The sequence below is a fragment of the Squalius cephalus genome (genome assembly GCF_949319135.1).
Source record: "Squalius cephalus genome assembly, chromosome: 1".
Classification (NCBI taxonomy): Eukaryota; Metazoa; Chordata; class Actinopteri; order Cypriniformes; family Leuciscidae; genus Squalius; species Squalius cephalus.
This window is the reverse complement of record NC_137122.1, coordinates 36,284,650-36,310,499: the sequence shown is the minus strand read 5'-3', so window position 1 is coordinate 36,310,499 and position 25,850 is coordinate 36,284,650. Positions and strand designations below refer to the sequence as shown.

The 25,850-nt window shown below is 38.7% G+C and overlaps 1 protein-coding gene across 3 annotated transcripts in view; it reads left to right on the top strand.

Moving 5' to 3' along the window:
• The window catches only part of LOC307168114 (trinucleotide repeat-containing gene 6A protein-like), a 40,580-nt gene that overhangs the window by 12,922 nt on the left and 1,808 nt on the right, over positions 1 to 25,850 (top strand). For 2 of the 3 annotated variants that reach the window (XM_079887727.1, XM_079887728.1), the window contains exons 4-22: positions 10,395 to 10,712; positions 12,302 to 12,349; positions 13,928 to 16,483; positions 17,361 to 17,570; positions 17,764 to 17,924; positions 18,047 to 18,124; positions 18,252 to 18,303; positions 18,415 to 18,542; positions 19,325 to 19,456; positions 19,793 to 19,930; positions 20,035 to 20,109; positions 20,195 to 20,633; positions 21,193 to 21,330; positions 21,601 to 21,762; positions 21,911 to 22,051; positions 22,426 to 22,533; positions 22,617 to 22,826; positions 22,933 to 23,000; positions 23,502 to 23,641. In XM_079887727.1, coding sequence (XP_079743853.1) covers positions 12,304 to 12,349; positions 13,928 to 16,483; positions 17,361 to 17,570; positions 17,764 to 17,924; positions 18,047 to 18,124; positions 18,252 to 18,303; positions 18,415 to 18,542; positions 19,325 to 19,456; positions 19,793 to 19,930; positions 20,035 to 20,109; positions 20,195 to 20,633; positions 21,193 to 21,330; positions 21,601 to 21,762; positions 21,911 to 22,051; positions 22,426 to 22,533; positions 22,617 to 22,826; positions 22,933 to 23,000; positions 23,502 to 23,641 — 4,982 coding nt within the window. In that variant the 5' untranslated portion in view covers positions 10,395 to 10,712; positions 12,302 to 12,303. The remainder of the gene's footprint in view (positions 1 to 10,394; positions 10,713 to 12,301; positions 12,350 to 13,927; positions 16,484 to 17,360; positions 17,571 to 17,763; positions 17,925 to 18,046; positions 18,125 to 18,251; positions 18,304 to 18,414; positions 18,543 to 19,324; positions 19,457 to 19,792; positions 19,931 to 20,034; positions 20,110 to 20,194; positions 20,634 to 21,192; positions 21,331 to 21,600; positions 21,763 to 21,910; positions 22,052 to 22,425; positions 22,534 to 22,616; positions 22,827 to 22,932; positions 23,001 to 23,501; positions 23,642 to 25,850) is intronic. The other variant, XM_079887729.1, reaches the window with a different exon arrangement.

Below are 25,850 nucleotides of genomic sequence, written 5' to 3'. Positions count from 1 at the left end.
GGGGTTTAGAAAGCTAAAATTGCTGCTTCTTTTTTTTACAGTGGTTTAATGAACAAATTCTGTCTTTGTCTTTAAATTAATTAAATTACAATTAAACTTTTTGTAACTCATTACTATAATCTTAAAGGTTAACAACGGAGCCTAGACTTTTAGCCTAATTTCAGATACTATTTATTTTAAGATATAATAATCAACACTCAACACATTGTATGAAAACATGTAAACTGCACATAAGGCAGTTTTCTCATTAACTTATGTTTTCTACTCTAATTTGTTATTAAAATATAAATATTTACACAGTTGCTGTCATTTTCATGAAAGATATTTAAAACATAGGCTACATTAAATAATCAAGATATCAATCATTAACATGTTAAGTAAAATATATTATATAGGCTAATATAGTGCATTTATTTAGTGCAAGAGTTCATTTAGGAACCAACAAGCTGTGGACACTGAATGACTTGCCTGAGGTAAATATAAGGCTATGTGACAAACTAAGACGTTTTATTGGCGTCTTTCCGCTGCTGAAACACTGATCGATTGATTACACAAGTTATGATGCCTTTCAGTAAGTATACTGTATCTTTTAACATACCTTCAGATGTCCATTCATGTTTATTCTGTAACTGAGGAAGAGAATCGCGTTTACTCGCGCTGCCGCTTTAAATGAGGAGCTAGTACAGTGATCCGTCACGCCACATCAAAGAGCGCCAAAACGGCATTTATTGTTTGAATTTCGTGATCAAATAGACAGCATTTGAAAGATTACACCTTGCTTATTATCGAAAGTAACAAAATACGGAGCTTGCTATTATAGGGTGTTAATGGTGGTTAGGCTATAACGCTGTGTTCGTTGTGTACACAAGACATGAGGTCCATTGAGCCGGGGCAGCAGGGGGCGGGGCGTCCTCGGTACGCCATGAGAGTATCGCGATACGTATCGCGGGTGGTGTATCGCGGTTTTTCGGTTCGGTTTGAATATCGTTACACCCCTAATGTATTGTCACGGCATCAGATATCAAGCCATATTCATTAATGATATTGCTCTGTTTATTTCTGATTGGAAAAGAGAAGCAAAGCCATTTATCACAAGTGACCATACTTTGCCTTTTATGCAGACCAAGGCACATCATAGAAACGTGTCAGTGGGTGTAGCATTTTTCCACTGAGTGATGTGGAAAGGCTGATAGCTCGGGTCTTTATCTCTTGACCTTGTCTTCGCTCTCACAGTAGCTTAAGGCCAGTGGTGTGACTGACACTTGGTTCAGTCTGGTAACAGCAACTAAATGCTCTCCTTGGGAAAAGTTTGCAGGTGTGTCTGTGGTCTTGCTTATAGAAAGTCAAAAATGAAAACGTGTGGAAATGATGAGATTTAATGTAGGAATATGGCTTTTTTGAAATCCTCTTAAAAAGTAGTTTGAGCTTGGGAAAAGACCTTAAAGTATTGTGATGTAAATACTGCATCTACTTCATTTGGTATCTGGGTGAAACGCTGCTGCTCAGAGATTCGCACGGCAAATATCCAAGAATCATGTTTCCAGTACCCACCCCTCCCTGGTTACCCCGGGTGACTTTTTACTTATCTGTTGGCCCAGATGTCCTTGTCTTCATGATACCGAGTAATACTTAGGCAATAAAGTTGACTTTGCTGTGTGCAAAACAATATTTTGCTCCTTTTTTATTTTGACTAGATAAGTAACATTCACTCGCACTTAAATTATATTTCATGACTTATGCATCCAAATAAATACCAGCTGGAAACTATTTGGTCCTCATCTAAAATTTCAAAACACGTCCCAGTCTACCTTCCTGTTTTTCCTTGCACCTCTCATTTTGAACATCTCAGTCTATGAAAAAGTCAAATGTTTATCATGATCTCTTTTTTTTTCTTAGCAAAATCTTAGGGTCAGACAATGGAAAACCCTTCAAGAAATGATTTGTAGCGTCTGTGTTTTGCGGCGAAGGTTTAGTGTGTTGACTAAATCACCTAGCTGTTGCTTAGCAATGACCATACACAATATGTTTGCTTTCAAGGAAGAGCCACTGACAAAGATGGCAGGCATTAAGTCATAGAGGCTGTAAAATCACTTAAAAATGACAAAAGCAAAACTTCAGACATCTAAAAGATAGTACCTTGTCTTTTTGGCTCTAATAGTAATAGATTACTGACATAGCTGGCACCAAATATGGAAAGGCGTTTCAAGTCAAGACCTGTTCATGCATACTTGTAATTTTAAGACAAATGGCAGACCTGATCATGTCTGCAACTTCTTTTGGGAGTGTTCAAGAGAAAACTTGTTTTTTTATTATTATTATTATTATATTTATTTTTTTCTCCCCTTGATTTTGCTTTTGACATTTTTAGATGCACATTGTCATATTTGCATTTCAGCAGTGAAGAAATAAATGCACTCTAGTATTTTTAGTGTTCCTGGAAAGTTGCCTTCCGATACGGCATCAAACCAGAAAGCATTCATTCTTTCTCTAATTTTGTAGTCATACAGGCTTGCCATTGAATGCAGCACCGGTTGTTGCAGTGCAACACAGATCTGCATGGTAGTCTGCTTGTTGCAACATGACCACCTGACTTCCTGACGGTTGTCATTCCACAACAAGCGAGTCGAAGCTGTCTGAACAGGAAGTTGCCCCTAAAAAAACACAGACCTGTTGTATAGTTGCAGTATTATTTCACACTTGTTTCATTTTGAACTCCTCCGCTAAAACATTCAAGAGATAAAGTAGACTTCAAAAAATGAAAGCCCCCGAAGAGCTCCCCCCTCACAGAGCCCCCACTACAGGCAGCAGGAGGAGCTGGCAGGAGTTTCAACTCAAGCAGTAAATTGACACCATGCCCCTCCATTTTTTTTTTTTTTCCTTATGAAATGCAAAGAGAAGAAACAAAGCTGGATGTGTTTGAAGGCTTCTGTTAAACCTGGATAGGAGGGGAAAAGGAAGCTGTTATCTAATCCTGTATTACTTGAAGGTAGAGTTTCAGCTTTTATAATAAGCTACAAATATGTTTTACTTTTTATTTTGAGTTCTTCAATTCCCTTTTATTGTTAAATTGTTGAATTTGTAAAATCTTCACGGCTGTTTCGATGTGAGAGGAATAATGTAATTATACAAGTCTTTTTATTGTTAACACTCTATTCTAGACTGTGGTTGACGTTCTGGGAATGTCGGGACGGTTTCTTTTTTGTTTTATAAAGCATTTATCTAGTTCTTTTTTAATGTGAAACTGAATTGCTGCACTGTGAGGTCATTCCTGAAGAGGAAATTCCACAGCCAAAACAATGTCCATGAACAAACTGCTGGATATTGCAAACAGTGTAGCTGAGCATACAATGGTACATGTCCTCAAAACATGGCATTACCATGATGCATTTTGCTACTTTATAAGTATCTAGTTTGTAAGAATAAAAATACTGCATTAACGGTGTTAAGAAGCTGAATGTGCAGTGGTGGTTAGTGATATTGACTGTCTGCTCTTTAGAACTGTACATTTTCAAACCTGAATGCATGAAAAGAAGTTATAGAACAATTGAAATCAATGCATTGCTTATTTTTATTCTTACAAACTAGATACTTATAAAGTACCAATGCATCATGGTAATGCCATGTTTTCAGTACATGCACTGTATGCTTTGAAATACTGCAATAGCATCCAAATATGATGGCGCACAAATATCGCAGTGTTTCCCATAGGATATTGTGTAACTGGTGGGTGGACCGTGGTGGTCCCTTTAGGGTGGCCCGGGGGCATGTCCCCCGGAAGAAGATTTTGGACATTTTAAAGTTAACTTGATCTATCTGGTGCACTTTGAGAGTTCAAAATTAAGAGCTCCAACCCATATTCAGTGTGCAAATTGAACAAAGAAAAAGTCTGTTTCTGGACTTTACACGAGACTCGAACCTCTTTTTCATTGTGATATTGTCAGTCTACATTACACTACATACTACTACTAGTACTACTACTACTACTACTACTGCTAATAATAATAAAAATAATAACAATAATAATAATGTTATAATATTATTCCTATTATGAGCTATATTGGAAAACAAATGCGCTGAAAAATAAATGAAACTTTCATAATTAGTTTTGTCTTAATTTCTATCCATACAAGAGATAAACCCGTGAGCTTTTAGTTTAACGGAAACTGCAGTTGAGCTTTTATTTTGGTGGAAAACAAGTTTACAAACACTTCTTATTACAAATCTAGTGAAATGCTGTAAATCGTCAATTATCCAAATGTGAAAAAAATGCGTAACTACGTTCCCAAATTCACGCTAAACTCAGCACATGCACAGATGGAGTTCACTGCATTCATTCACTGAACTGAATGTGCGCACTTCTTTTTGCACAGCGCAAACAGACAATCCTTTGATAAGGACACAAAGCCTTATCGTGCTTTTGATTTTAGTTTAGTTTACTGTTTGACAGTAATGGTGCAAAACACGACATTAAATAGCGTTTATTTTATTATGAGAAGTTTAAAAATATTTTTGGGCCGCAACAATGTAGTTAATGAATGGGAAGCACTAAAATCTATTTTATCTGTTGATATTGTTGCGGGCCGATACAAATAAATCAATGTATGGGAAACACTGTATAGTAATCGTTCAGTATCATGGTATTGGCATATGATACTGTACCAGTGCGTTAAGTGGATATTGCACATCTGTAATTGAATTTCAGTTTTGAAAAGATGTTATTACATATAGTCAGTATTGAATGTTCAAGACACTTGCAGGGGACACTGTAATATTGGAAAGTAATTTTACTGCACATTTACTGTCAGTAGGGACTGTGTTGTCTTTGCTTGTACTTTGCAGTCCCCATTTTACATGTAATGTGAATTATTACAGAATTGAAAGTGGATGTTAATTGTGCTTGCTTCTGAGGGAAAAAAAAGTATTGTGAAAAGTGGTCCCTATATGACAGGCATTTAAGGAGGGATTTAAATTTTGGAGTGTAAAGGAATATAAAGGAATATTCAGTTATTTTAAAGAGATTTTTGGACCTGAATCTGATTCATAACGATGAAAGTAGATTGTGTTCATCAACACCCCCAAAGCATGCACAGTCCTACAACTCTTTGTGGGTTTGACATTACATTTGTTTAAGTTAGGCAGTTTTGATCTATATGCGGTTTAATGTTTGATGATCGTATTAGCTTACATGTGTGTGGGCTGCGTGATATACCTGTAGACACAATTAACCGGTAGAATACAGCATGTGAGTGCTGAACTTAGCACCTTAGTGGGAACACCTTACTGGTCTTGAACAGTCAAATACACTCACTTATGTCAAAATGCCCGCCTTTGCGAGTGTCCTTATAAACACAGTCGTTAATGTCTTAAGTGAATGTAAATGGTTGAGAAAGAAAGCGTATGTGTATCAGTATATTAGATCAGTGCATTTTCTTTTTAAAGTGAGAGCAGCCTAATAAACCTGCTTTTGTTCTATTGTAGTTTTTTTTATTTTTCAGATTTTTATTGTTATTTTCCTTGTTCCTATTTTATCTCTGACTGTTTACTAGTCTTCAATATGCAATTGTTGTTTTTTACTTGCTAGTTAGACTATTATTAATTTGTGATTTTGAAACTGGTGATGAGATTTATGAAATTTCAATTAAATTTTTATATCATAACTTTATTTAAAGCAAAAATAACAATATCGTGATGTATAATGTTGCCGTGAAATTATTCATATCATGATATAAGATTTTGGTCATATTGTCCACCCCAACATGTGCGTAAGCAATGCTTCTATTGCTTGTTTCTGCTGCTGCTTTGCTTGTTTTTGGATCTGAAGATTCTGTACTATTTCAGAGATGCGTAATAGCGCCCCCACCATAAAACAGTGAAACCATGAATTGCCTGAAAATCAATTGCAGGGAAGCTTTGTCATAAATATAGATGCACCAATTAGGGGTGTAAATCGGAGCCTACATGACGATTCGATACGATACCGATTTCTTAAGCCAACGATTCGATTCTTTTCGATACTTCAGAATTCCCCGCGATACGATTCGATTCGATTCGATTCAATACTAGATTTTTACATGATATCTATTAAGTTTCATATAAATCAACAAAAATAATAAATAATTTGCCTTTTATTGAGAATGCAGAATACAATTGCAATGCATGTCACAAAGAAATTGTTTTTCCACCTCCACGAATGAGACAAGTGTTCATTATGTTTGTTGAGGTAAATTGTAGTTTTCCTTGCTTTACCCCGGTCTTAAAGTAAAAAATATGACTGTGAAAAATAGTACAATTAAATTAAATACATTTATGGTGAGATTACTACAATTTATTTAATTAAACGCATTTATGGTGAAATTGCTACATTTTCATGTCAATCTGTGTTCATTTTGACCACGAACCATGCGCTGTCACTTTACAGCGCGTGCAGCACAGCACAAATAGACTCGGTGCGGAAACGATCTCTGCACTGCTGTATAGCCTATGCACCGCAGCTGGAACGGATAAACGGACCGCAACCGCGTGCAGTGTGAAAGCTCTGACCTGTTAACATGGGTACGGAAAAAAATACGCACTGCAAACGTATGTGTGAAACGGGCGCAATCAGACAAACGGCAACTCTTACCACTGCTCCATCTGTTTTCCTGAAGCCAAAATACTTCCACACCCATGACTTGACGCCGACTGGAGTGTGTAACATTTCACTGTCATTGCCAGCTCGCTCTGACGGTTCCATCGCTCTTGAAAGTCAGACTCAACAATGTGTCCTCTGAACACAGATAGACTATGAAACGTAACGCGTGTGAAGTAGAAGACAATAATGAGGTTAGCGCCACCCGCAGCTTAGTAGGTTGTACGCATATGTCGGAGTGGATGCTGAAAATAGACAGGCGGCAAAATAAACACATTAATCGATTCTCTTGCGGACGCATCGATACATCGAATCGTCGGCTGTATAATCGATGCATCGATACGAATCGATTAATATTTACACCCCTAGCACCAATACTAAATTTCTCCACTGATACCGATTGCAGATTTTTCAGAATGATATCTGCGATACTGATTTTTGTTTGATAGTTTGGTTTTCCTAAGGGAGAAAATCTCTCCCAACTAATTCTGTAAACTACACAGGGAACCCTCTCATTTGGTACATTACTATAATATTAGAGGTTAAAATTAACAACATAGCCCAAACTATTCAAACATTTAAATTTTTTTAATAATTACACTCAAATGAAAACTGAAATGTTTGCAAACAACTTAGTTATATATAGTTATATGCGTTCATAAACGCTTCATGTCAAATGAATTAAAACATGCATGTATAATTAACAGTAAATCTCTTTATAGCTAACTAACGAACTGGACATTGGAAAACTTCCCAAAAGTAAATGCAAAGTTAAAGGGTTAGTTCACCCAAAAATGAAAATTCTCTCATGTTCCAACCCTTAAGACTTTCGTTCATCTTCAGAACACAAATTAAGATATTTTTGATGAAAACTGAGAGCTGTGTCACTCCTTCATAGGCTTCTAGGCAATTTCATTCTGCCGATCTAGAAAAGTTAGTAACAACAGTGTTAAAATAGTCCAAGTGACTACAGTAGCTCAACCTTAAGTTTATCAAGCGACGAGAATACTATTTGTGCGCAAAAATAACACCTTTATTCAACTATTCATTTTCTTCTCTGTGGGCCTCTGACGTGAGTTCACGAGAGCGCCACAACACATGTGCGAGAACTGAGAAGATGAAGAAGAACTTGAACTGAGGAGCTACAGCGATCTGTCATGTCACATTTAAGTGCATCAAAACACCATGTATTGTTTTGAATTTGACTTTGTTTCTTATTAGAACTAACGAAGCACAAAGCTCTTTGCGATCATTAGATGGGAGGCACACTACAATTAACGTTTGGCGTAGGGAAAACCCATGGACCTACCAGCCCTGGTAAAATAGAGCCTGCTTTAACGTCGCTATTTTTAACTGTTAATGCATTATAGTTGTTAACTTCAATACAGCCCTAATTTCAACACTAGATATTTTCATCACACACAGTATGAGTTGCAGTATGACAAGTTCTTCTGTCCCCTTTTGATTGACAGGATATAATTGGCCCTGATCATCGGCTGTTTTTAAACAATCGGCTGATGGTTGATAGTGAAAATAATAATGTAATAAATCCTGGAAATGTCTCAATGAAAATATTGTTTTAGTGAGTTGTAAATATTTGTTTGTCACAATTTACATGGACTATGACTCTTATGGAGATTAAGTATTGAGATTTTACTGCATTTTACAACCCACTATCTGTTGCAGTGTCTGAAAATTGTGCAAGGTTGTATTTATGAACTGCTAGACTGACAACAACTGAACTATTTGTATGACGGTAGCAGCAGAACTATACTACGTTAGCAACATTAAACTGTTTTGAGTTTGTTTCCAAAATGTTCCTCAATTATTCAGCCAATGTAGAGGAGGCATAATTAACATAGTGGACTTAACGTGGTACCCATGAATCTGTAGGGAACTGCTCTATATGTTCTATAAGCAAACCATATAAACTACTTAATCTCTCGAATACTGTTTTATTCAGATCATTGGCTTCAAAGTGTTTTAAATGAGGTCAGTTTCTAACGAGGTGCAGTATTTATTTATTTTTTGTAAGGTTTCCATAGTTTTTATTAGGGCTGTGCGATATGACGATATATATCGTATGGACGATATAAAAAGTCTATTGATTAATATTATGCTCTATAGTTTATATCGTGGTGTCGCAAAAAACATTGTTTATGACAAAACTTTTTCATCATTTGGATGACTGCAATCTTACACGCCAACCATGGGGATGCAGGCAGAAATGGGAATAACATGGCGGGGAGACAGAACCGGGTGGCTCCGAGCAGGATGGCGCGATCACAGGAATTTTTGTCCTCCTGAGGAACCGGTTACTCCACAATTTATGGTCATACGCATAGAAGCAAAACATGATTCAAAACTGTAAAGCTTTTGTAAAATACAGAACACAAGCACGATGCCGTTTTCTGCCGTCTCGGTTTCCTTTCCGTGAACTTTGGACCCCGTCGCATGAACCGAGATCAGCAAAATTTTCCTTTTGTTTTGTTAATCTGTAATTATTTAAGCGAATAGCTTATACTTTGCGTATAGGCCTGTATATTAGTTTTATTCTGTTTCCTCCGTTCACAGAAGCGCTTTAAGTGCGTGATGTGACGTTGTGTGAATCAATGTTCTACACTATCCTGTAATTTTCGCTGGTTTAAAAAAACTAAGTTGCATATTAGGCTACCTGCTATTCATTTTCACTGAAATGTAAGCCTAATTGTTTGACATTTGGTGACACATACAGTATATCCTTGGGAAAACTAACACCAGCGCATTGCCATTGCGACTTACCTATGATGACTTGACAGCTGAGCGCAGGCATTTCACTCACGTTGATATTGGCTATGCGTCAATATCACATTTGCACAGTCTGTACTATTTGAATTTGTGATTGGTTGACTGCCAAATTAAAATATTTAACAGAACAATAAAATAACGTTAACCGGTTAATGGCCATTTCAAATAAGTGTGTCTGTTTTGATTTTGTTTCCGTTTCTGGCTATGTTTGTCAATTTCGTTCATTTATTTTCGTTCATTGAACAGATTTGGAGACCTGATTGCTGCTACATTTTAAACTATTCTTTTAGTTTATATATACTAAACGAAAGTATTTTCCATGTGGTAAATAAATATATATTAGGACTGTCAAAAGATTAATCGCGATTAATCGCATCCAAAATAAAAGTTTGTGTTTACATAATATATGTGTGTGTACTGTGTATAATTATTTTGTATATATAAATACACACACATGCATGTATATATTTACGAAATATTTGCATACATATACTGTATATATATTTATATAGTTTATATTATATATAAATATATTTTTTTTATATATAAATAACACATTATTCTTAAATATATACATGCATGTGTGTGTATTTATATATACAAATTTAATTATACACAGTACACACACATATATTATTAAAAACAAACTTTTATTTTGGATGCGATTAATCGCGATTAATCTTTTGACAGCCCTAATATATATATATATAGGACAGACCGCCTATAGTTACCGTTATAGTTGTTCGCTATAACAACCGCCTCGCTGCCCAGCCCTAGTTTTTATTATTCTTTGTTTTACTTTAGGGGTGGTTTTTATGTCTCTAGGTCAGGAAAAATTCCACAAAGAAAAACTCTTCTTTAGGCATCATTATTAAGCTGAAATAGATATTTGTTGATTAGCTTTAAATTGTGCAGAGTTGTGTAGGATGGAAATTTTGGGGTTTACAGTTTTTGATACCTGTTATTGTTTTGATTTCAGTGCCAGAACATATCAAGTCCAGTTTCAGCCAGCCTCAGTCTGCCAATTAGAACAGCAGCACCTCCACTGTAACCTGCGCCATCAGCAATGCCAAGAGGGCCCCAGCCAGCGGCCAGCCCCAAGCCCTGCCTCGGTACCCGCTCCGTGAAGTTCCGCCGCATCTCTGTCAGCACAAACAGAAATAGCTGTTGAAGTGTGGGCAATCCCTCACGGTCCTCGCTGCCACCCTGGGAACTCAAGTGCAGCTCAACTCTAGCCAGCCAGGGGAGCTTACAACTGAGAGGTCTGTCCTACACTGCGCCCAAAGCCACCTTTCAGGTACTAGTCCTCCACAAGATGACCTTGTTAATTACGGATCAGCCAGGTACACTGAGAGCTATGATGTATATGTTTAAAGTTAGCCATTGGTGATGGATGGAGGCTTTTCAAGTTTACAATGACAGATATATGTGTTCATTAGGGATGGGGGAAAAATCGATTCACATATGAATCGCGATTCTATCTTCTACCGATTCACAAATTTCAAATATCAATTTTCTAAAGTATTACACTTTAACAGTACTAAAAGTTATTGGCACGTTAGTGTTGTTAATCACAATAAACCGGTGAAGTAGAACTCAATGTAATGCTCGCACTGACGGACACAGGCAAAGCGTGAGCGCAGATGCTGCCTCTTAGATGCATGCGATCCCGAATTTACTTCTCTTTCACAGCTTATTGTGCTTGCATGGTTAAATACACACACAATTGTCAAAATGCACATCAGGTGAAGTATTCACATAAGCACAGTCTGTTATGTCCTAGCACAGTTAGGAGGAAATTGTTGTGTAACAGTATATTAGATCTGTTCATTCATTCTTAAAGGGACAGCAGTCCCATAAACGTTGCCGTCTGTTTCATTAATGTTAATTTAAACAAAAACACTCCCCACTTTTGACTGAATCACTTGTATCTTTAATATGAATGTTTATATAACATTCACTGAATTCATACAGTGAAGACTACAGTGTTTTATTTGTGTAGTATTTAGTACTACAAGTTAAATAAACCTAGGCTACTGTACCTGAAAAACTTTATTTAATTTGTATGTTTTTCTATTGTATTTGTCCTGTTGTTGTAATTTACTGCTTCGTTCCTATTTTTAATATCAAAATTAAAATAAAATTGTCTGCCTTGCTCTATTACAGAAGACTGCCAGTCATGTGTGTAATGATTGCAATCAGCTTAATAATAATATTGGGTTGATTAAAATGGGAAGAAAATGTTCACATTTAATTCAGTGGGGTTTTTTCTACCACAGAGTCAAATAGGAAAAGTAACACAAAACAGTAATTTATCAAATCTATGTATATTCAAATTTATTCAAAATTGAGAATTGATTTTTAATCTAATCATGACCTCAATAGTCGATATGAATTGGAATAGTGAGGTACCAAAAGATTCCCGCCCCCAAGTGTTCATAAAGTACTGTTGTTGTTGGTTTTTTTTTTGTTTCTTTGGTATTTTAGTAGTCATGTTGATAAATTGGCTAATATTTCACCATTTTCAGATTGTAAGCATTGTCTAAAGTGTCTAAACAACAAAATAATTTGTTTCAAGTGGTTTGTTGTTTTTTGTAATGTCAGTATTGTGTAAAAATATCTGTGCTAGTATATATTGGCATGTGCATCTCCCACTGAAAAACCCATATTAGTCAAGCACTAATTTAAAGTCCAGTTCAGTAGTCATGCTAATGGAGTTACCTGTAAAAGTAGCAGTGATGAATTGGAATTGTTGGTCATAGCTGTAGAAATAAGCAATATTATTTGTTAAATGGTCTTAGCGTGTGGCCTTTTTATTGGTGTGACTTATTTTGCAGCTTCATTTAGTTATTTTTCCTGACTGTGTTGCTCTTTGTTTTTTTGTAGGCATGGCTCCCATTCGGGATTCTGTCAGCCACTCCCCTAACCAAACAGGTGGCTCACTATTTCTTTTTTTCTCACCATGTGCTGTTGTTTACCATTTTTGTTTAGTGTGTGTGTATGTGTGTGTGTTAAATCCAAAAGTCATCTGAAGACAAGAAGTTTGTGTTTAGGTAGATTGCAGGTTGTTGTCAATATCTCTGTGGTGCATGCTTAAGTATTTTTCATGAGTAGCTTTGATTCTCTCTAAATTTAGCCATTTGCTCTAGAGCTTCTTGTAAGAATTATTATAATGTCTTGGCATAGGTATACTGACTTGCCCTGTTTCCTGCCAAATCTGTGTTTTTCCTGTGTTATATAAGACAAGACCAGTAGTGCTGCCAACTGTTTCAAAGTGCTAACTTTTCTTAATTCAGTCTTGCATTGTAAGTCAGAGATTGTACACTCTGTCCATGACACAGTATGTCTCCTATTCAAGAAACAGTTCCTCCAAAAATATTAAAGACTGTAATTTACTGACCTTGTGGTTCTGAACCTGAATGACTTTTTTTTTTTTTTTTCAAAATATATCCTTTTGTGTTCTACAGAAGTCATATAGGTTTGGAAAGACAAGGTCAGTAAATGACAGCCTTTAATAGGGTGAGTGAATGATAGCGGAATTTCCATTGTTCTATCCCATTAACTTGTAGACTACAAGTCTCTCCTTAGTTGACGTCTCTTTTTGTCTCCCCTGGAGAGATGAAATATGAGATTGAAATGTAATATAACTGTAATTTTCCTTTACCTCCAGTGACCTTCAGCAGAATCTCATATTTTACTGAGTCACTCTTAAACAAACAGTTTACTTGAGACCAGCAATGAGACTGTCTGTGCTGCTTTGTCTTCCCATATCTGTTGTTAACACAGCCGGGGAGAAGGATCTCAGACTTGGCAAGAGAACAGTGCTCAAAGAAGCTTGGCAGCCATCTTGCAGAAAAATATGAAAGCAAGAGCAGGCTACCAGAAAATGCATATTTCAACGAACACAGCAGTTGTGTTATTGTTAGAATTTAGTGCCACCATGCTTGCCGCATCAAAGCAAAATTAGCAAACTTGCAGAGACACTTCACACTTAGTGTTGCTGCTTGCAGTCGTCTGTCTTTCCCTTCTCTTCCATCCTGGCTTGCAGCATGATCATGCTGCGGCTACAAAATGGTGGCAGCTCTACTACTGTTTCAGTCTGGCTTGAGTGAGACACCTCTCAGCAGGACAGAGAAAAGGACTATGGGCAGTTAGCCATTGTACAAAACAATTTGTAATTTGTAACCAAATGTTTGTAACAAACACATTTATATACGCCATTTGGCTTGTGTTTTAGGTTGTTTTATTTACATGTGGGTGTATTACAGTTAATAACTCAGTTAATAAAAGTATAGGGATATTTCATTGCATGGAGTCTGTGGAACTAAATGTGCTGAATGTCTAAATTAATGTCTTGCTGAATGTCTAAATTGTCCCAACAAATATTTTTTGGAAGGAATCTTGTATTTTAAGTCACCACATTCTTAAGTCTTTACTAAACAAATACAGACTGTCAAAAAAAAATTCTCTGTTTGCCATCTGAAATGACTGACCTTTTGTTTGCGTTCACAGGTTTGGAACATGCTGGTCTGGAACCTCAGTATGAAAGTTCACCATGGAGCTCAGGCTCACCTTGCAGCGACTCAAACAGCAACTGGGGAAAAGTAATTGTAGATAAGGGACCCTGGCCCTCTATCACTGGTAGTGATCCAGAGTTAGCCTCTGAATGTATGGATGCTGACTCTGCCTCCAGCTCTGGGTCGGAAAAAAATCTTAGTATGATGCCGTCTGGGAGCACTGGGGGTGACAACAATGGCAATAGACAAGGTTCTCATTTCATGGTTGCAAATGGCAGCAATAATGTGGGTAATGGGAGTGTTAAGGGGCCTTGGGGTGTATCCAATGGCTCAATGCTAAGCACATGTCAAGGCTCCGGAGATGGCCCCAGTGGCAAGCTGGCAGAAAGCAGCCATGGCAAAAATGCATGGGGTACCCAAGTTTCCTCAACCAATATAGGTATAAATCCAAGCACTTTGAACCCAAATGCCAACCATGGTGCCTGGCCCGTTCTTCAGAGCACTGGGCCCAATCCCCACGGGCCGGTGGGGAACGGAAATGGTGGCACCAACACTCAACATAGCACCATAGGTCAAACACCCAGCATGCAGAGTATCAACTCTAAGATGTCCTGGGGATGCCTGCAGCTGTCCGAAGCTGAAGTCAATGGTACAAACAAGGTTCCAAGTGGGCAGCCTCAAAACCTTAACACTGAATTTAATGGACCAAATAACACTACTAACTCGATGACCTCTAGTTTACCAAACTCTACAGGTTCAATGCAGATGAATGAACAGCCCCCAGGGCACCGAGCTTGGCCTATGAGTACAGGGGGCTCCCCTCAGCTCCCTATTTCTCCAGTCTCTAATGGCACTTCCATTTCTCAACACGGCAACAGTGAGGGAATTAACAGTGGGTCTTACGGTACAGCATGGGGCATTACGCCCAGCACTAATTCCTCTGGAGACAAATGTCCCATCCCTAAAGGCCAAGCTGTGGGCGACACTGTGAATGCAACTCTAATGCAGTCTGGAGCCAACAGCTCCTCTGTGAGTGCTGCTTTAAAGAATAATAATAATAACGGGATGGGCGGTCGTGAAAGAGGTTGGGACTCAACCCCCGGTACCTCACAAAATATGTCTTGGGGAGCAGGTAATGGTGTGGGCCCAGCTGGGATCCCTCGCCCCTGGGGGAGTGCCTCCTCCTCCTCTTCTTCCTCTTCCTCATCCTCTTCAAACACTGGCACTAAGGTCTCAAACGGGGAGTGGAACACTTTGCCCAGCAACAGTCAGCATTCCAATGAGAGCACGAATGGAAGCAGAAAGGGAACTAATGGATGGAAGTCTTTGGAGGATGATGCTCTTGGTATAGGGAGCTCTGGTCAAGCGTTGCAAGGCAGCACGTGGAACAAATCTACAGGCAGTGAAGGTAGCGGAGAGAGCTCGGGAGGTCGCAGTGAGAGGGATGGGCAGCGTGGTGGCAACCGAAGGAGGGGAAATCCGCAGGGGATGGTTAATGCAGCTCTCTCTAGAATTGACGTGGACCCCAGGGTGCTGTCCAACACTGGATGGGGACAAACTCCAGTCCGCCAGAACACTGTCTGGGATGTTTCAAGCTCCGATAAAAAGACAGGATGTGGACAGACAGGCTGGAGCAGTGCTCCCACTCAGGGATCTAACTCAGGTGGGTGGGGAGATGGACCCAGCACCAACAAAAGTAGCGATTCTTCAGTGTCTGGGTGGTCTGAACCGAAACCTTCAACTGGCTGGGGAGTTACCAAAGGCCCAGTTGGGCAAAATGGATGGGAGGATGCCCCTTCTGTTACAATGAACAAAGGCGGTTCTTCATGGAATAGCACCAAGGATGAGAAGTCCTCTTGGAATAATGCGCCGAAGGCAAAGCAAGGCTGGGGCTCTGCTGGAGAGGGATGGGGTGGAGAAGGCCCAAAGGGAAACCATTGGGTAGAGACCCAGAAGCCTGGTTCAGGTGGCTGGGACAGCGACAGCGACCGCTCTGGATCGGGCTGGAGTGAGCCTGGGCCCTGCGGGACAAGCAACACCTGGGGAGGCAGTGGAGACACCAACACTCCTGACCAGAGTGGTCCAGCCACAGGATGGGGAGACCCACCGAAGACCAACAATCAAAACCAAACCTGGGGCGAGCCAATCAAACCAAGCCACTCCAGCCCTGCTTGGGGCGACAACACAAAAACGAACAACTCTTCAGAATGGGGCAAGTCCCAAGATTCCAGCATGGGAACGTTCAGGAGTGGGAACACCTCTCAGACTGGAGCCCCTAGTCAGAACAAACCTACAGGATGGCGGGGGGGCCCAATACCTGCTGCCTCCAAAGAAGAATCATCCACTGGATGGGAAGAGCCATCCCCTGAATCCATCAGGCGCAGAATGGATATTGATGATGGTACTTCAGCATGGGGAGATCCCAACAAATTTAACTCCAACGTAAATATGTGGAACAAGAACAATGCTGGAGAGCAGGATGGCATGGCTGTTTGTCAGCCCCCACAAGCCCAAAGCTCCATGGCTCCAAAGGAAAAGAACTGCAGCCCAGGTGGGTGTCTTCCTTTTTGGCAGTGCCTTGGCAATTATTACTCACCCATTATATTTATCTTTAGTCATGCACTCATCCCTTTGGAATTTTTCTGGATGTGCTTTTTCCACCCACCCCTTTCCTCTAATACCTCCTGCACTGACAAGTTCTGAACTTATGATTGAGTGTTTGTGTGCATGTCTATATATAAATGTATTCATGCAGTACATTGAAATTGATGTACATTTTATAAGTGCAACTTTTTCATTTTTGTTATTTGCTAAATGGGAACTGTAAAAGGATAGGTTCAAATAGTGTTCCCAATTCATTTGATATTGGCTGTATATGAGCTTGTGCTCAGGGAAAAATAGGCTTGGGTTACATTCTGACCGATGGTGCAGTCATAAGGCAGCAACTTGAGCAGGAGGACACACATGAACAGGGCTATTTTTGAAGGAAGTATTCAGGGCATATGCTGGATGGTGAAAGTGCATAAACCTTAGTGGTTAAATGTAAGCTGATCCATTAGAAGGACTTCAGAGTAAACAAAGCTTACATAAGCATGTTTATGCAAGGGTCGGATTTAGGCCATCGGAAAGTTTGCAGGTGCTGTGCAATGCCACTTTGGAGTTTATTTGTACATATTAATTGCGTTGTCCTTGGTATTAGTTTTTATTTTTTTAAACAATAACCTTTCCTTGTTTTAAGTATGTTAAATATTTCATGTTTAGATGCAAATGAGTTGCATAGTCATTTGCCATGTAGCTAATAATTCACACTTTTGATTCTTGTTTGCTCTGACGATTTAATTTGTTTGCAAAAAAAAATACTATACTATAAAAATAGTATTATTTTGTGTACTGGTCTTTTGATCATGTTTTTTGCTGTCTGCTCACAGGGTGGGGAGAGACGTATGGTGGGCCACAAAAAATTGAGTCCTCTACCTGGGGTGAGCATGCTGCTTCACCTGTCACTGTGGACAATGGAACGTCTGCTTGGGGAAAGCCTGTTGATACAGGTTCCAGCTGGGAAGGGCCAGGGAGGGAAAACTCAGGAGGCAGTAGCTGGGGCAATGCTGCTGTTGGACAGCAGTCACAGCACAAGTCTGGTATGTCACATCTCCAATTAAGGCAAAGAACTTTCTTTGATTTATTTTAAACCCATTGTTTGTTTTTCCCCAATGTAAATATCAGGGTGAAATAAAATTAATTTAAATGTATCTGTTCAGTGATTTTATTTTTAATCACTGAACATATAATCACCCTTTTATTTTTCATTTGATATGGTTTTTGTCTTTTTAGGATCCAAACCTATGCAAGACTGGTATGGAGAGGAGAATTCTATGGCAGGGCACTCCAACTTGGAGGAGGAAGAGCAAGTAAAGATAGGCATGTGGAACAACAATTCATCACTGGAAATGAACCAAACTGGAAACTGGTCCTACAAGAAGATGCCTCCAAAGGTAATAATTTAGACCTGATTTAGCCTGGCAGAACTACTTAAAATATCATTCACTGAATTTACTGTTTTATTGCAAGGACTTAGTGACAAAATTGTGTACATTTTGGTTTCTTATTTCCTTAGCTGAACAAAGGACCCAGCAAGCAAGATGATTCTCCATGGATGAATCCGTTTGTGAAACAGTTCAACAACATGTACCCTGTAAGGATTAATAGTCTGATTGCTACAATTTCCAGTGAAACCTGATTATTTTAAATATTAGGTGACCACAAATCCTTTGTGAAACAAACTCATTAGTTAGCATGCTTACGCTTCTGTCTTTTTACAGAGGGATTCTGCTGAAGATTCCATGAAGAGCAATAAGATGGATATGTCTGGAGGTAGGTCACATTCACATGCTCTTCCAGTGCTGATATTGAGCGATGTTTGTTGCAGTCCATGAATACTAACATGATATTGTAAAATCTATAAATTCCTCTCATATTCTGCAGGAATGACAGACAAGCGCATTGATGTTGACAAGCATGTTCTTAATATGGGAGAGTACGGAAAAAATCCTGCTTCACGTCACCAGATCCACAAAGACTCTCCCATAGACCGTAATCCCTATATGGATAAGGTCAGTTATTTCCTAGTATCTTGTAGCAATAATGGAGCCTTCACTTCACACAGTGACTGTTACTTTTGCTTGTTGGTTACTTTAGCACCCTCTATGGGAAAGAAATGCAACGTAAAGACCCTATGATGTAAAATTGATGTTTAGTTCAAATTAAACTATTCCTAAAGTTAAGAGCTTCGAGGGTGGGGCAGACATTTAAGGGAGTGAATTAAATAAAAAAAATCTTTAATTTACTTTTTTTTTTTTGCTTAATTTTAAGCTTGATTTTCTTTTTTTAAATCATTTTAAGTCATCTTGGGGCCCCATTGGAAAGCCCAGATTTCCAGAAGGAAATGTCTCAATCAGTTTCATGGGGTATTTAACATCAAGTCATTCAGGAATCGTAGTCTCTTTCTTATCCCAATTCCTAAAACATGCCAAAGAGGATGCTAACATAGCCTTTCTGACAACTTTTCTGTGGCTGTTAATGTGTCTTTCTCTGGTGGCCTGGTGTTCCTTCTGTTCTTTGACCAACTGCTGTTGTTCTCTGCGTCCTGCTTCTCTCTCTCTGCTTGGCCTGTGATTGTGCTTCAGCTTTCACTGCCCGTATGTAATAGCTCTGTAGCAGATGAGTTCCCAAACTCACAGATCACTTTCATGCAGAATATCTGCTTTTCCCTTACGAATAATGCACAACAAAACCAATGCAACTGTTAGGCAGATGCCTGTGTGCTGAAGCTGTGAATGCACTGGACTGCTGAATGCTCATTATTTACATGTGGGTTGTTTGTGTTTCTCCACAGAATGTAAACATGTACAGTGTCGGTAATGCAGCAGCACAAGGCCGGAACGCCCAGCAGCCTCCAGCACAACCTATGAACTCCGCTCAGCCCAGTCTACGCAACCAAGTGCCTCCTCCACTACTTCCCTCTCAGGTAACTCCAATTGGGTTTCTAAAGCGCAGTTCACTTAAAGATTAAAGGGTTAGTTTACCCAAAAATGAAAATTCTGTCATTAATTACTCACCCTCATGTCCTTCCAAACCCGTAAGACTTTCGTTCATCTTCGTAACACAAATGAAGATCTTTTTGATCTTGATTTGAAGATCTGCACGATTTGAGGAAAAAAATATTATTTATTTTATTGAGAAACTATTTTCAATTAAATTTTAAAAAAGACAGAATAAAATGTAATTTTGTAAACCAGAATAAACCATTAAAATATGTATGTCCTTTTTTTTCATAACGAATGTGTACAATCTTTCTTTGCAGGTTCCTCCACCCCTGTTGAAGTACTCTCCCAATAATGGAGGTCTGAACCCTCTGTTTGGCCCACAGCAGGTGGCTATGCTGAACCAGCTGTCTCAACTCAACCAACTGTCTCAGCTTTCTCAGATTAATCAGTTACAGGTATTGATCCCACTGGAAGTAACAGCCTAGAAGATATTTAACTGATAAGTTACCATGTTCCTAGCGATACATATTACAATTTATTTATTTTTTTCCGGTGCCAGCGTCTCCTTTTGCAGCAAAAAGCTCAAAATCAGAGGGCCATGCCTGTTAACAGCCGCCAGCAACAGGAACAGCAGGTTTGTGATCTCTTGGACCAATGTGTGTGTTTGTTTCTTTCTCTCTTGGCTCATTTATGTAATTTTTCCATTTGTGATTGTGTAGGGTCGTGGTTTGGGTCCGTCCCAGCAAATGATCCAGACTCCTCGCCATCTCGATCCCTCCCTGATGAAGCAACAGACTTCCCCTCAGCCACCCTCACTGCACCAACCCAGCCTCAAGTCCTATATGGAGAACTTCATGCCCCCCAATGCCTCTGACCTGCAGAAAGAACAAAGTTCCTTGAGCTCGTTCAGTAATTTCCCTTTAGGTGGGTGTCCTCCCCATCTTAATATAGGCCAGACTGACTCTATGTTGCACCAAGCTGCCAAGCCCAACTCAATGTTTGCATCTGACATGTCAGGCTATCTGCCAGCTGGCATTAGTCAAAGTCATAGCCTCCTAGCCCCACCTATGAGCAATGGCCACATGGTGCCAGGCTCTCCCATCAACCCTCGGGTAGGAAAGAACTTCTGTCCTGACAGCAGCTCTCTGCCAGCAAGAGGTGAATACAGTCTATCTATTTTGTTGTCCCCAGCAAAGTTTCTTCTTGCATTTTGTATTAAAGGGAAAGGAAAACAATGCAATGTTGCAAAACCTTCTGATTTCAGACCCTTATTATTTGATTGTAAATCCAATGTTTGGCTGGCATACGTATGGTGCTTGTACTTATAATTTCTGCTTCTTGACAATAATAAGGTTGTTTTTGCTTGTCGGCTTTGTGTTCCCAGTTTTTGTGCACGCTGTAATTTTTTGTTTGTTGGCAATCAGTGTTGGCAACAATGTGGCTGCCATGGTGGTGTGAACAGTGTTACACAAAAGCCAAAGTATTGAGTTGCGACACTGTCACCGTAATAAATAATTAGATTTTTTTTTTAAATCAGTACTTTGATATATCCAAAACACTGGGTGCATTTAAATTGAATGTAATGTTGATATGATCTTTTTGTTAGAGCTGCTGCTACTGCTGTTAATTCCTGGATACCAGAAATGTTGTTAACTTAATTTTTTGTCAGGATGTGCATTTTCTTGTTCTTTAATTTACTTTTGTTGTATTTCTCTAGGTTTGAACTCAAACTTGAATGTAAGCAACCTCGACATAAGTAGTGTTGGTTTTAAGGAGCCACAGTCCCGTCTGAAGAAGTGGACTGCCATGGATATCTCCGTTAACTCGCCACTTGATCAAAACCCCAGCAAATCTGGTGGGTTTCCCCATTTAATAACCCCTTTTTTGTAATCAGTCATAGCTTCACAGCTGATATGAAAAAAATATATGACCGCGTGATTAATTGTGACAAGTGTCAATTAGTGCATTCCATCTAAATGTTGTTCTGTTCTAATTTTTTTTTTCTGTTTAAGAATGCATTATATTATCAAAGATAAAAATCAACAGTAATCAATTTTAGTCAGCCTTAATCTTGTCTCATCAAACAATGTGATTGAAAAGTCTAATGGATATGATTTTACTATAGGTGCTATAACATCTGGCCTGAGGCTTGAAGACTCGCCCTTTGGTCCATATGACTTCATGAATGCCAGTAACACTCCCATCAGTCCTCCTGGCTCTGTGGGAGATGGCTGGCCCAGCCGTGCCAAATCACCTCATGGTTCCACCAATGTCAACTGGCCACCAGGTTCAGACCCATTTGCTTCATAAATAATTTACATGTTCCAATCAAATCTTTCACTGAAATAGAATAATACAGAGAAGCTCAGCTGGTTAAGCATGGCGCTGTGCCATTGTGGCATGAACGAGCTCACCATGTTATGTTTATTTGACAGAGTTCCGTCCTGGTGAGCCCTGGAAAGGATATCCAAACATTGATCCTGAAACTGACCCATTTGTCACTCCTGGCAGTGTGATTAATAATCTCTCCATTAATACAGTCCGGGATGTTGATCACCTCAGGGACAGGAACAATGGTAAGTGATCTGTTAAACCAGCTATATATCATTATAAAATACTGTTCAAAAGTTTGTGGTCAGTAAGATTTATTTTTTATTTTTTTAAAGAAATACATTTTTATTTAGCAAGGATGCATTAAATTGATCAAAAGTAACAGTAAAATCTTAAACTTGAAATATATTAAAATAGACAAGTTACATTCAATTGTAAAATTTCACAATATTTCTGATATTGTGATCAATATTTTATATTTTTGATCAAATAAATGCAGCCTTGGTGTAAGAGACTTTGCTCAGAGACCATTAAAGAAAATGTAATGGTACTGTAATTTGCTGAGTTGTATATATTTGTGTTTTCAACAATGAAATATTTAATTTTTCTGTTCTTCCAGGGCCATCCTCATCACTTAACACCACGCTGCCTTCAAATAGTGCCTGGACATCCATTCGTGCCTCCAACCACAATAGTTCCCTCAGCAGTACAGCACAAAGCACTTCAGGTTGGTGTGCAACTATTTAGGCCGAGCCACACAGGCCTATGGTTCAAATACTGTCCATTAACTTTCTGTTTTCTTCCCTGCAGCCAGAAACAGTGACTCCAAATGGTCTCCTGGTACAGTCACCAACACCTCTTTGGCTCATGAGCTGTGGAAGGTTCCTCTCCCTTCAAAAGGCATCTCTGCTCCGTCCCGCCCTCCACCTGGCCTGACTGGCCAGAAACAGCCCTCATCTTGGGACAACGGTTCTCTGAGACTGGCAGGCTGGGGTGGCTCTGAATCCAGATTCAACTCTGGTTAGTCACAGTTATATTCCCTTTCACCTTTACAAACTCTATTAACAGTATCTGTACTGTAGAGTTTAAAGAATAGAGAGAGACCTGAAATGATCGTTGTTCACAGGTTCCAGCTGGGGTGACAGCAGCTCAGGGAGAACTAATTGGCTTGTTCTCAAAAACCTCACACCTCAGGTAAGAAGTTTAATGATTTGGACTGTATGGGCTCATTTTAACAGTCCATAGCATTCACATTGCCTGTTTCAGCACTCATGATTTTTGCTGTGCAAAACACATTGAAAATGCAGAATAAAACTATTTATCAACACTGTATTTTGCAGTTTAGGGTTTTATGAAAAATCAATCGCTAATATAGATTATTTATACTTTTTTAGAAGTTTAGAAGGAAAAGCTAATATCTGTCAGGCACACAAACACTTATTCTGAATGTCTGACTGAATTCAGACGATATAGGCAATTTTTAGCTACATATTAGGTTGTGCGTTGCATCATTTGTACGTAAATGTAGCCCTGCTCATGTAAATATGATTTCATTATGATCAAGTTTGTAATAATTCTCAATGGCCAACTCTCATTAGCCATTTTGTAAGTAATGGCTGTTATTAAAGGAAATCTAGATATCTTTTTATATGTAACACCACAGCAAAATCATTTATTGTGTAACATGTTTTGCAGATTGATGGCTCCACCTTGCGAACTCTGTGCATGCAGCACGGTCCACTGATCACATTCCATCTGAACCTTCCCCATGGCAATGCTGTGGTCTGCTACAGCTCTAAGGAGGAGGCGGCAAAAGCCCAGAAGTCACTGCACATGTAAGTCTATCTTTTTTTCAATGCAGGTAAAGAACAGAAATCATATTATGATTGCTAATAATTAATAATAGCAGTGTAAGAGGAGGTGAGTGCATTAAATTTAGCTATACATAACTTGACCACTTCTACCTTGAAAAACTATATTCATCAAAAGCATTGATTGGTTTATAATTGTAAGAATTAAAATTTTCATAATGTACAGCTTTAAAGGTCCTTGCTCAATGAATCCGAAATTTTCGCATGCGTTTTTTCGTATCCGTCATTCTGTGGCTCTAAACTGTCAAAACACCATTCAAATGCTTGTTACGGATGCGAAAAACGCAGAAAATCGAACCCGATCCGATTTTTTTTTTTTGACGGACGGAAGTTTCGGAGGCAGTGTGCAAGTGTGATTGACATAACGTGAGGTCGTATTTATTTTTTAACGTGCGAAAATTTCGGACGTGAATTTCGCACTCAGTGTGCAAGGGCCTTAAGACTGCAAGTTAGGGCTGGGCGATAAAACGGTATTGGTATTTATCGGCGGTACACCATTGTAAGAAAAAATGATGTGGACGTCAAAGATCTCAAAAATGAAGTTTATTACAGCATAGCAGTGGCAAGGTACACAAAGCACCTTGGGTTCACCGGCGTCAGAATGAACCCAGAACATCCAAATCTTAAACCTTTTATCCTGTTACAGTTTACAACTCTTAATGTAAATCAAGTTGCCCTTGTTGTAACAGCTGTGGTCTGTATGTTAATGAAGTTGTGACACCCCATTGTCTGAGATGGTTCTCTGTGTCCCACACCCAGTCCCATTCTACAATTGACTACCATTTGCTCAGGATGTGATCAACCCAAATGGTGAAGAAACAATATAACTTGACTGCCTTAATCTCTATGGTAATTAAGCCATTTTGGGGATGAGCTCATTCTAAAATATATTTTGGAGTGGAATCTGGGTCGAGGCAGACTACAACTTCTTACACCATTGTCGGTAACGATATAAAAAAATTCGATATAGCGCTCTATTTTCATTCAAATGCGTAGATCTTAGTGGCTGTTCAAATATCGCATCTAAAAACATGTGGAAAGCGCGGCTATGCCGCTTTCTCCTCCTTTCCAAAGATAATATCAAAGGAAATATCAAATATATAATATTTGAGCACTTCAAAACTCAAATATTATTTTTAATGTAATGACCAAAACATTATTTGTTTATCCTTCAAAGATTACCCCCATTTATAAAATTAAAAGTTTCAAGATGTAGGAAAACTTGCATTTATTTATAAATACTTTTTCTTTTAATATCTTTTTTTTTTTAAATCAAGGAAATTTCTCTGGCATTTCTTTCTTTTTGCCGTATCGAAAACATACCGAACCGTGACACCACTGTGTCCTATCAAACCGAACCGTGAACCATTACACCCCTACTTATTACCGATGTTGATCTACCTCAAAGTTTGCCTTGATTGTTCTACGCTTACACTTTTACATTGCACACATTTTGTAACATTTTATTTAAGTTCAAGAGTTTCTTTAACACTTACTTTATCTTTTTAGTTTAGTTTTTGACTGCTAAAACTAATGTAATTTGTTGTTTGCCTTAATACATTAAAAAAAAAAACTAAATTCAAACTTTTCTAATTGTCTGTAAAAAAAAAAAAAGTCAATAATTAGGCTATCGATACTTAACTATATGAAACATTATATCATGATAAATTTTTAGCTTTATCGCACAGCCCTAATGCAAGTTCATGTTTTCTTTTTGTGGTGCATGGCTACTATTTTTGAGGTTTGATACATTCCTATATAAAAATGAATGACTGTCAGGTCATCTTCAAATAATATATTTCTTCCATTTAAAAAAATCAGCTTATGCAGTTCAGTATTGCAGTGGTCCTGAACCCCCGCCCCCCTCCCTTAATTTGAAAGATTAAAGAGAAGAATTTTAACTTGATGAAATATTTTTGTTTAGCACAGCTAGAAAAATGTATATTCATTATACAATTGCCAATGGAGCATCAAGTTACATGACACTTCCTGAAGCCCCCTTTAAAGTTTGCCCCGGCCCCCTGGTTTAGATCCACTGCACTATAGACCTTATTCACATCTTTGATTTTTAACGAGAATAAAAGCGAGCCTGTGAGGGATAGACATACATCTCTTCAGTGGATTGTACTGTTATGTAATATGTTTTTGGATTGTTCAGCTGACGAAACACTGC